The 10,337-nt window shown below is 38.0% G+C and overlaps 3 protein-coding genes across 3 annotated transcripts; 2 read left to right on the forward strand and 1 right to left on the reverse strand.

Annotated features, from left to right (window-relative positions):
• Positions 1 to 695: 695 nt before the first annotated feature.
• On the reverse strand, positions 696 to 1,211 carry LOC6503478. Its single transcript, XM_001964269.4, has 2 exons — positions 1,102 to 1,211; positions 696 to 1,037 (listed from the first exon to the last, which is right to left on the reverse strand). The coding sequence occupies exons 1-2, from the start codon at positions 1,139 to 1,141 to the stop codon at positions 829 to 831; spliced, it is 249 nt and encodes an 82-aa protein (XP_001964305.1). The 5' UTR covers positions 1,142 to 1,211; the 3' UTR covers positions 696 to 828.
• A 1,332-nt stretch (positions 1,212 to 2,543) lies between these two features.
• On the forward strand, positions 2,544 to 4,161 carry LOC6504167 (integumentary mucin C.1). Its single transcript, XM_001964270.3, has 2 exons — positions 2,544 to 2,728; positions 2,790 to 4,161. The coding sequence occupies exons 1-2, from the start codon at positions 2,677 to 2,679 to the stop codon at positions 4,034 to 4,036; spliced, it is 1,299 nt and encodes a 432-aa protein (XP_001964306.1). The 5' UTR covers positions 2,544 to 2,676; the 3' UTR covers positions 4,037 to 4,161.
• Positions 4,162 to 5,641: 1,480 nt separating this feature from the next.
• LOC6504169 (cilia- and flagella-associated protein 251) lies at positions 5,642 to 6,448 on the forward strand. Its single transcript, XM_001964271.4, has 2 exons — positions 5,642 to 5,748; positions 5,814 to 6,448. The coding sequence occupies exons 1-2, from the start codon at positions 5,700 to 5,702 to the stop codon at positions 6,359 to 6,361; spliced, it is 597 nt and encodes a 198-aa protein (XP_001964307.3). The 5' UTR covers positions 5,642 to 5,699; the 3' UTR covers positions 6,362 to 6,448.
• Positions 6,449 to 10,337: the final 3,889 nt, after the last annotated feature.

Here is a 10,337-nt window from a genome sequence, read left to right on the forward strand (position 1 = left end):
TTATTTAATTCGTAATAAAATTTAAGAAATTTAAGGGACGTGCTGTTTCATTAGCCTAAGTTGCCAATTAAATAAAAAAATAGCACTTCAATTTTATTTCACATTTTATTTATGTTTTTTTCACTGTCCACTTAGTTTTTTAAACTCTTTGAGAAACTCTGCAATAAGTTTCTGCACTTGTTCTACTAGTTTTCGGAAAAGTTGCTGGATTTCCGAACTCGAGTTTTCTAAATTCAAAGGCTGAGCTGGCAGACTCCAGGCCAGGGTTAAAAAAACTATATGGGTAAGAAATATTACGTTTTAAAACCTAAATAATTATGTTTATAGGGACTAAAACTCACGGCTTAATAAAACAAATAACAATAGTTTGTGGTTCGACATCTTCAAGTTGGAAACTAACTATTTCTAGGAACTAGGGAGCCTAAATAAATAGTGTTTTGGTTTTGGTAATACGTGGTTTTTGGGTTTAAATAGCTCACGAACTAGAGATTAGTTTATTCTAAGTTGAAAAATTACATAAGATTTTTGGTTTAGGCGACTTACATATTCTTACATCACATTTAAATGTTTACAAGAGTTTTAGAGTTAACTTTTGAGTTTCATATTCCCCAAGAAGCTTTGTAGCTTATTTTTAAAATTGAAGTCTTTTTTAAGAATCACCTCTAAGCCCAAGCCCAATAATATATCACCATTAATTTCATGAAACTTTACTTTATTTTAAAAACAAAACATTTAATTTTGAAGAGATACTTTTAAATTTCAAAATAAAAAAATCATTAAACTTTCATTAAAAGGTTGGAAAACATATTTTCATTTTAAATTGGTAATTTAGCGTCCACCTAGACTTAAAACGCCGGGGGAACCGTGAAGAGTACCTCCTGCATGCTGGACGGTGTCCAGACCTTGTTGCAACAACGAACCAGCAGCTGCACCACCTCCTAACCCACCTGTTAACCCACCAGCAGCAGGAGCCACACCACCGACAACTTGACCAAGCGGAGCTGGAAGTTGGCCCTGAATCATGCCCAAATAACAGGCTAAAAATAAATAACAAATAAAGTTTAAAATGATTTAAAAAATGTTTAAAAAGTAGCTACATACCGCACAGGATAATGGCGATGACAAAGGTTTTGGCAAACATGTTGACTCGAATGGAATAGCTGTATCAACTACTTGACTTGGCTAATATGACTGGGGCTTATATAGTAGCCCTCTGGGAGACTTTAGTGGGCTAACTGCACGTACCGCTAATACAATCACTATCTTAACCGAAAGCGTGCTCTATGGCTTATCGCCGATTTTGAATCGCTGCGAAAATTCTCCAAAATAAATACGTCATTCGAAAACATTTATTTTAAATTCTTTTTCATTGGTATAAACTAGTACTGAGAAAAAATGTAAAGAATAAGTTTTAATTATTATGGAGTATATAATAAATCTTAAAGATTAAAACAAGAATTTATTATTTTTCTATACAAAAATTTATATTTAATGATGAAAACGTAGCTTAAAGTACTACATAAACTTAAGAATTAATAAGCCTTTTAATTCCTTTCAAGTATGGTTCTTATTTAACAGATTTTATAAAACAATTTATTCCAAAATCCCATTTGATTATTGGCATCTACCTCAAAATACATATTCTATATTCGTCTATATTTTATATGGTTTTGTGTTAACAAATGTTTGTCATTATAATTCCCATTAGCTGCTCGTCACGTTCACGCTAAATAATTATAATTTTCCAGCTAGCAGTCAGTGGCGTAATCAAGGGGGCTTTCTGGGTGTCAAGGGGCTCATGGCGAATCACATGTAAACACTTGATTAAAATTCAGTTTTTTTATTTTGTTTTTGAGCACCAGAAATTATATAATTCGAGTGTTTTTTATTCCACGGGTTGGCTTTTATGTTTGAAAGATTATGATGTGAACTATAGGGTTAGAAAATAAATCTTACTAATTAAAGGCTTTGTATTAATTTCACTAATGATAATAAGACTAATAATAATACATTTTTAACAAAAGAACAATAAATAAATGGTTCTTTAAGATTTAATTAACTTGAAAATATAACGTTTTCATTGAAGATCCATTAAACATATGTGTGCGATTGTTATCTGGCTTTATTTCAGACTGCAGTTGGCCAAGATTACGTGACTTTTGTGGCCAGAACCGGTGAAAAATCGAATGCAAGTGCAGTGCATCCGGTGAGCATGTCGTACACATTCAAAAGAGTTCAACAAGTGTAAGCTGCTTCCGGCATCTGAATCTGATTCACAATTGAGACTGGGCCACCAAAAAAAAAAATAAAGAAAAAGAAGACATAAGTACATTTATCGTATATAAAAAATTAAATAAAAAATAAAGTGGGTGAAAGAGAAAGAGTAAGAGTGAGTGGAAACAGATGGAGAACATTTGGCAATACATTGGAAAATTTTCAAGATTGGAATCGGGAAGAAGACGCGATAATTTAATCGGCAATCGCACGTACCGAGCACACGTTTCCGGACGTGCACCGATATAAAACTGGACCATCTGAGCACTCAGACAATCAGTTCAATTAGCCAAATTTATAGAGCAGTACGACACATTGTCGTCAACCTTACCGCCAACCAAAGGCTTCGATTCAGGGCTAATTAAGGAAAACCAGAAGTGACAGAAGGCTAGCACGTCGACAATGCTGCCATCACGTAGACATTTAATTGCCCTCGTTGTGGTGACAACATTAGGTAATTAGCGTGGCGTCCACTGATTCCAGCTTAAATGCTAATTCCGCCTTTTTTTTCCCAGCCTGTCAGATCTGTCTCACAGTGGGCCAGGCGTCTTCGTTTGCGGCCACCATATTTCAGAACAACAATCAACAGCAGTCGGTGAACGGCACCCTTTTGAATAACACCATAACGATCAGTTTTAGCGAGATAATAGCTGCAGCAGAAGCGGATAACTCCAGTAGCACCACAACCGAAGCATCAACTACTGACTTTTCAACCACATCAACACTTGCGGCTGCTAGTACCACTCCACAAACAGCTACAAGCACAGAGAGCTCAATAGCAACCACACAATCCTCCACAACCACGCCACAGTCCACCACAAGTATCCCAACATCAACAACAACAGAAAGCGCTACAAGCACGCAAGCTGCAACTACAACAACGGTTGCTGCAACATCTAGCACAACACCACAGTCCACAACAACGGTCACACAGACTTCAACAACACCAGTCAGCACTCAGACCTCCACCACAACATCAACAACAACACCAAGTACTCAAACATCCACCACAACACCAGTGGCAACCACACAAGCTTCCACAACAACGCCACAAATAAGTACAACCACACAAGCTGCAACAACAACTACACAAACTTCAACAACAACTACTACAGCTTCCACAACTACTACACAAGCTCCAACAACAACTACACAACCTATCACAACAACTACACAAGCTTCAACAACAACCACACAAGCTCCAACAACAACTACACAAGGTTCAACCACAATACAAGCTTCCACCACTATACAAGCTTCCACAACAACCACACAAGCTTCCACAACCACTCCACAACTTACAACAACCACTCCACAACTTACAACAACCACACTAGCCACAACTGTCACACCAACCACCACACAAGCCACCACAACAACCACCTTAGCTTCCACAACAACACCATATCTGAGCCCCACTGTACCGGCCTACACCGTCTATACAGTGGAGCCTTATCCCAATATCTATGGCAAGTCCAACTCATATGGAAAGCGAAAGTTAAGAAAAGGTCGTAAAGGTCGCAAGGGCCGAAAGCAAAGGCGTCGAACCACCAGCACCACTTTTGCACCACCGTCCACGATAAGCACCAGCACCACTACCACCACAACAACCACAACCACTCCCAGGACAACACCAAATGACGACGATTTCAGCGAAGACTACGAGAACATGGTGGTTCTCAGTCCAAACGGAGTTATTGAACCCATTCCAGGTACCGCCCTGGATCTGGGTAATATAGATAACCTAAGGATTCCCGAATAGAGGCCATTGTTGTTTAACTAATCCCCATAAGGACTGAGATTATGGACAGGTCCTTGACAGAGTCAAGCTCTGCTTCATATCTGTTTTAAGTTAGCGAATTTCAAATATTAAATATTATTATTAAACAAGATGTGTATTCATTAAAGTTAGTTTGTGGGAAAAATATAAAAAATTCTTCTGGGAATTATAATTATAATCTATAATAGTTTCATATTTTATTTTTGAAATTAACTATCAGTTGTGAAATATTTTAGCTCAAGTTCTGCGCCATTTCTTATCAAAAATCGTGTCAACACCCAAGTTGTGAACAAAGAGTATTGAAAGATAATTAAAGCTATTTGTAGCTCACTAAAAACCATTAAGAGCTATGTCTTTTAAATCTTAAGTTTCTTAAGTTTAATAGTCAAGGCCTGTAATAATACTGATATAAATACAAAACTCCACACTCGACTCAATTAACTCAGTTATTTTGTTTTGAGGTGAAAGTCTTTATTCAATACTTGGCTAAGGGATAATTATTTTTGTCAGATTGCCATCTAGTGTGTCTCTCGTTAATGTGGCAAGTTAAAGGAGGCAATGGGGTGAGCATTCTGGATTCAGCTTTTCAAAGAGTAACTCACAAGGATGGTGTAGCTAGAAGGGGGGAACTCATAAAACACAAACGGACAAACAGGCAAATAAACAGTTGGTGTGCAATTAATTTGGCAAACTGTTTGGCCAACACAAACAGGGTTTCCCCATGTGCACGAGGCGCACTAAACAAATACAATTTAACTTCCACTTTCAACACATCAGCAAAAACAAGCCAGGCAACACCCCCAAGCACGCCATCCCCCTCTAGGAGGAGTTCCAGCCATCCTCCCACACAGCCAGCCAGTCAGCCAGCCACCCACCACCCCCATATAATGGCCAAGTCAATTAGCAGCGCCTGGCTTCGAGTCGAGTCGCACAACTACCAACTAGCCCATTAAAATCTTGGCCAGCATTGCCAAAGTTACCAACTTGCAAAATAACTGCCCGCCTAATCAGAGTGACAGCTGACCAGGCACTACACTGGGAGAAATATTATGGGTATTATGATATTAAACAAAAAAAGCCTACAAAGTAACTACAAAGTTTAAAAAGTTACTACCCTATACTATTCTTATAAAATAAGTTATAAGTTAAAATTAAATGGTTTGGATATTATTCTGGTTTATATTTAACTAAATTATAATCTAATTTTTTATTATTAAGCAATAGTACTAATAATAGTGCCTATAAAAAAAATGTTATTTCTTTCCTTAAACTTGAATTAAACTTTTAATAACTCGTACAATCCAACACAGAAGTACTTCTATCTATTATTTCCAGTTAACTGATTAACTCTTACTTAAGTATAAGAGTTACCCCAAAACTAGAACTATTTAAACCTATTTTTTTCGCAGTGTAAATAGAGCATTGAACTCTAATGCAATCGGCATCGTCGCATTCAGAAAGTCAGAAATATGCCGCGAGCTCTGGCGATTACTGGTATTTGGGCAAGTGCACGTGCTTATCGGAACACGTGCTCCGTGCCGTAGTGGCTCGGATTTCGTATTACGGATTTGGGATCGGGGGGTTATAAGTAGCCAGGTCAGCATCTGGGACCAGACAGAGACTGCAGTGGAAAGCGTCAGCCAAGATGAAATTCGGACACCGAACCCTACTGCTTCTGGCAATGGCCTGCCTCGGTAAGTAATAATCACACGGAAAAAAATTCAATTAAATAAATATGACACCGAATCGAACATTAAAGCTCATGGATGGTTCCTGAAGCCACTGAAGCTGGAGAAGAAGCTCGAGGAGAAGGAGGACAAGGAGGAGGACAAGCTGGAATGGTTCGAGGGGAAGAAGCACAAGGAGCTGCTCAAGAAGCTGGACTTTCTCAATTTGTTTGCCGAGAAGGAGGAGGCCAAGCTGGAGAAGAAGGAGGACGAGTGGGAGAAGTTCAAGCAGTGGTGGGACGAGAAGAAACAAAAGGAGCTGGCCTTCTTCGAGGGCAAAAAGGAGAAGGAGTTGGCCTTCTTCGAGGACAAAAAGGACAAGGAGTTGGCCAAACTGGACAAGAAGCTGAAGAAGAAGACCAAGTCCAAGAAGACGACTACAGTGAGGCCCTGCTATCAGACCTATGGCGAGGAAGCCACCTATGAGCAGGAGACCTACCAGGAGGAGTCCCAAGAGGAGTCCGAGGAGCAGGAGGAGACTGTCACTGAGAAGTCCTATCAGAAGAGTGGATATCCGAAGCCCACTTACTACGACCTCCGCGAGGAGGACTCCGATGACGGAGTTCGCTATTTCACCTGAAATCTTCAATGAACTGACTGCTGCTCATTTATTTATTACCTTCTTGCATCTTTTTTTTTTGTTTTTGAAAACCACCTTTACATAATTACATTTTTAATAAATATAATTAAAATTCAAATGTGTAGCTGTATGCCCTCGGCAGCGAGTTTGGGTTTCGGTTTCGTCTTTGCATATCATTTGCATATAAATTGAATTTGGTTTCTTGCCTAGAATTCGTGTAGACAGCCAATATTTTATACATTTTATTTTCCCCACAAAACCCACCAACCCACCATCGCAGCAACCCACCAGCCCATCAGCCACATCCACTGGCATATCCTTTTCTCCGTATCCTGCGTATCCTGCGTATCGTGTCGCCGACACTTCATCCAAACTGTCAGCTGTTCGGTGACATATTGCACCCATTATTTGCATAAAAGGAGGCCAAGGATACACCCCCAACCCCAATCCCAACCAAAAAATTCCAGCTCAGATCAAATATTATTCATCTGCCATTGAAACCTGTGTTTTTTCACTAATTGCTTTCAACTACAAACGAATGTATGTATATTTTTATTTTTAAGCAACCTCTTATTGGCATAATCCTCCTCCATTAGCCTCTTTTAATAGCTTATTTTTTCAGAATTCGCAGTCGCCTCGTTTTTAAAGCCATTTTCGATAAACAATTACAAATGCAAACACCTTGTAATGCAAACATTTACAAAGGTAAACATCACAGTTTACAATTTGTAATATTTTCCAAACAGTTTTTCTTTTATTTTCTTTGTTTTTGGGTTTTTATATAAAAATATTTATAGTGATTGGGTTAAAAGGCTTTATATGTAATTGAGAGCAGTTGTAATTGAGTTGTGGTATAAATTGATTGAAGTTTTTGGATTAAAATAATTTTACCAAAAGCATAAAGATTTTATTAGGTTTTTAAACTATAGTTTCTTAAACTTTTTAAATTAAATTTGAATACTTAGATATTTTTATTTAGCCTTCAAGCTTTTTTTAAAAAAATGTTATATAATAGGCAGTACTTTCTTTATAAAGATGGGCTTGGAAACTACTAAACTTTTACTACCTACTACTACCATTTCTACTACTACTACTTATTTTAACCTATAAATTAGCTTATGTTTTACTCTATATATTTTATTATATAAATGTAATTCTGAAACTCTGTAAATGTAAAAAAACAAACCTCATACTACCCTGCCATTATCACATAAAAATTATTCCTACTGCCACAAATATTTTCCAGCCACTTGCCATATGCATGAGCTTCAATAGCCTGTATGTGAGCGCAGGACATGGAAATGCTTTCCACAAAGTCCTGTCAATAGGGGCAGAGATGCGTTGCAGCATTCTGGATGGGAAAAAGGAACAGAAAACACACACACCTGCAAAATTCTCTTTCTAAAAACACAGTTTATACCAGCAGCTAATGGTAATCATGATAATAATTCGTGTTTTTGTTTGTTTTTTTCTGGGTTTGGGCCACTGATGCTGAAGCAGCAAACATTTTGGGCCAAAAGCATTTCATGGTTTGTAACCCGAAAGGATCTGCGTGTGTTTGCTGATTCACCTGCGAAATTTTGTGGCATGCCATGAAATGTTGATTTATCCATTGAGTCGCACAGAGTGCAATTAAAAAGGTAGTGCTTACTCGGCGGCACCACTCACTTTTACTTCGATAGCCAGGTTATCGATCTATTCCATAACAATTTCATTAAATATGAAGGGTTTGGATATTTAATAATATTTGTGATGGCTCTCTAAGGGCTCTTGATACTGGGTTTTCTATCAATTATTATTTTTTGTGAAATCCTATTCTAAAAACTTCCACCTCTTAACTTTATTTATGACCTCCATTTGAAGTAAAGTTCCGCACTGTCTAATTTCTGGATGTCCTGAGAGAGCTATCCCCCGGATAGTCCCCAGGATAATCATTGATTGGGGAGCCAAACTACTATGATTATTTTCGAATTGCGATTATCGATGCCGTTCCCCCCTCTAGGGACAAGCATGGGGGGTCAGTTGTCTTGTAATTGCAGTGGACAAAAACGAGAAAGAAAGTTTGTTTATCCTTTTTGGCGAAAAAAGTTTTCCTTTCGGTTTCGGTTTCGGGTTTTTCCTTTAACTTTTCTTCCACTTTCTTTCTTTCTTTTCGTTTCTTATTTTTTTTTTGATAGCCCAATTTCTTTCATTGCCCCGCCAAAGTTCCTGTGCGAGGGATGGGGGTCAATCTTGTTAATTTCAGCTCAGCGGATGAGCTGCCCCCTTCTTTCGAAGTCAACTCCCCCGTCGGTTTTGGATATATGTACAATATATATTGTATTTTCTCAACCATTTGTCTGACTGTCTGTCCTTCTTTCCTTCTCAATTTTTTTTTTGGGGTTATGCACGCATTGGGTGGTGTTTTTTGGGGTTTTCTTTTTGGGGGCATGTGGCATGGGGCATGCCGCATTGGAGTTGGTTGGAGTTCCCTTTCCCTGTCCCCCCCTGTAATCGCAATTAAGATAATCAAAAAAGTTTTGACAGTGGACTGTCAGAAGGCTTCGTTTTTACTTTCCTCCCCCGAACCGCAAAACTTTTTCGTCCTCAGACTGAGGGCGAGTGTCTTGAACTTGAAACCAATAATTAATGCAACCAAAATTGAAATCTTATTCTCACTACCTTGAATTATATTTTGCAGTTTACTAAATATATTCAACAAACTTTGTTTGGCCTTGGGCTTTGAATTTTTCATCAGAATCTTATGATTTTTTTATTAATTTAATCTACATAGTTCTCTGGTATTTATTGTCTTGAAAATTCCTTCAAAGCGGGCATTTATACATACAACTGTAAGCTTAAATTTTAGTAACAAGGTACATATTTTAATATTCTATAATCCCTTTGAGTAATTATTTTTTAATTCTTTCTTCTCCAACTCTAGACTGCCTTTTATTATTTAACTTTTTCTGAAATAATGATCCAAGACAAATTGTTTATTTTAAAAGTTACTTACATTGTTTCTATTTATCCTCTAGTTTAGATTATTTTTGCTTAAGAAAGCTTTGTCCAAGTTTTGTATTTGCTTCTCCCCCATTTTGTGGCAAGCCCCAACGTATGCTGCAAGTTTTTGCGGCATCTTCGAGCTGTCTGATTACAAATCCAGTGCCAGATCCAACTCGCTTTTTCATCAACTTTTTTTCTATTTTCTATTTTTTTTTTTGGCCTGGTCAAGACGGCTGACAAAGTTTTCAGGGTTGCCAGCCAGATGGTGGAGGCACTAGGGTTGTCAGCCTGACTTTTTGTTATTGCACACTTTGCGGCTATTATTTCAGGTCCTTTTCAGTTTTCCTTTCTTTTTTTTTTGTTAAAAGAGAACTGCAGTTGAAGTTGGAATGGAGGAAGCTCTGCAGGCAAAGTTATATTACTTTGGATGGCCGGAAATTGGTTTACAGCTTATGGCCATAATGACGATAAGCCCGACAACGATCATCTAATACAAACTATATTTTTGTAGAGTTTTTGAAATTGAATGACCATCAAAACGGGCACGGAAACAAGACAGGTGAAAATTCGCCTGCCACGGAAATGCCAATTTAGATCCACAAACAAAGCAACATCCGACATGCGGATGTGTGTGTGTGGGTGTGTGTGGGTGTTTGCGGATATTTTGCGGAAAACAGCAAACGAAATGAAAAGCTCTCGAAAATTGTGGGGCGGTTGGGCGAAAGGGAAAGTGGCAGGAAAAGTGGTGTCGACCCAACTCACTGGCAATGGGAAGAGACAGGCGCCGAGACAATCTACAGACATTCAAAAAATTACCAAAAAAAAAAAAAGGGGGAGAGAGACAGCAGATGAAGGCCAGATAGCGATGAAAGAGATGGAGATAATGGGGGCTACGACACAAGTGGGTTTTCCTACAGGGATTCAGAACAAAGGAAAAATCTATAAAAAAAATTAAATAAAAATAAATATGCATTTTTTTATAAAACTTAAA

This window comes from Drosophila ananassae, chromosome XL, assembly GCF_017639315.1.
Source record: "Drosophila ananassae strain 14024-0371.13 chromosome XL, ASM1763931v2, whole genome shotgun sequence".
Taxonomy (NCBI): domain Eukaryota; kingdom Metazoa; phylum Arthropoda; class Insecta; order Diptera; family Drosophilidae; genus Drosophila; species Drosophila ananassae.

Coding starts and splice junctions, on each gene's coding strand:
- LOC6503478 (XM_001964269.4), bottom strand. CDS start 1,141: ATGTTTGCCAAAACCTTTGTCATCGCCATTATCCTGTGCG. Junction 1,038..1,101: donor CATCGCCATTATCCTGTGCG/GTATGTAGCTAC, acceptor ATTTATTTTTAG/CCTGTTATTTGGGCATGATT.
- LOC6504167 (XM_001964270.3), top strand. CDS start 2,677: ATGCTGCCATCACGTAGACATTTAATTGCCCTCGTTGTGGTGACAACA. Junction 2,729..2,789: donor CGTTGTGGTGACAACATTAG/GTAATTAGCGTG, acceptor TTTTTTTCCCAG/CCTGTCAGATCTGTCTCACA.
- LOC6504169 (XM_001964271.4), top strand. CDS start 5,700: ATGAAATTCGGACACCGAACCCTACTGCTTCTGGCAATGGCCTGCCTC. Junction 5,749..5,813: donor TCTGGCAATGGCCTGCCTCG/GTAAGTAATAAT, acceptor CGAACATTAAAG/CTCATGGATGGTTCCTGAAG.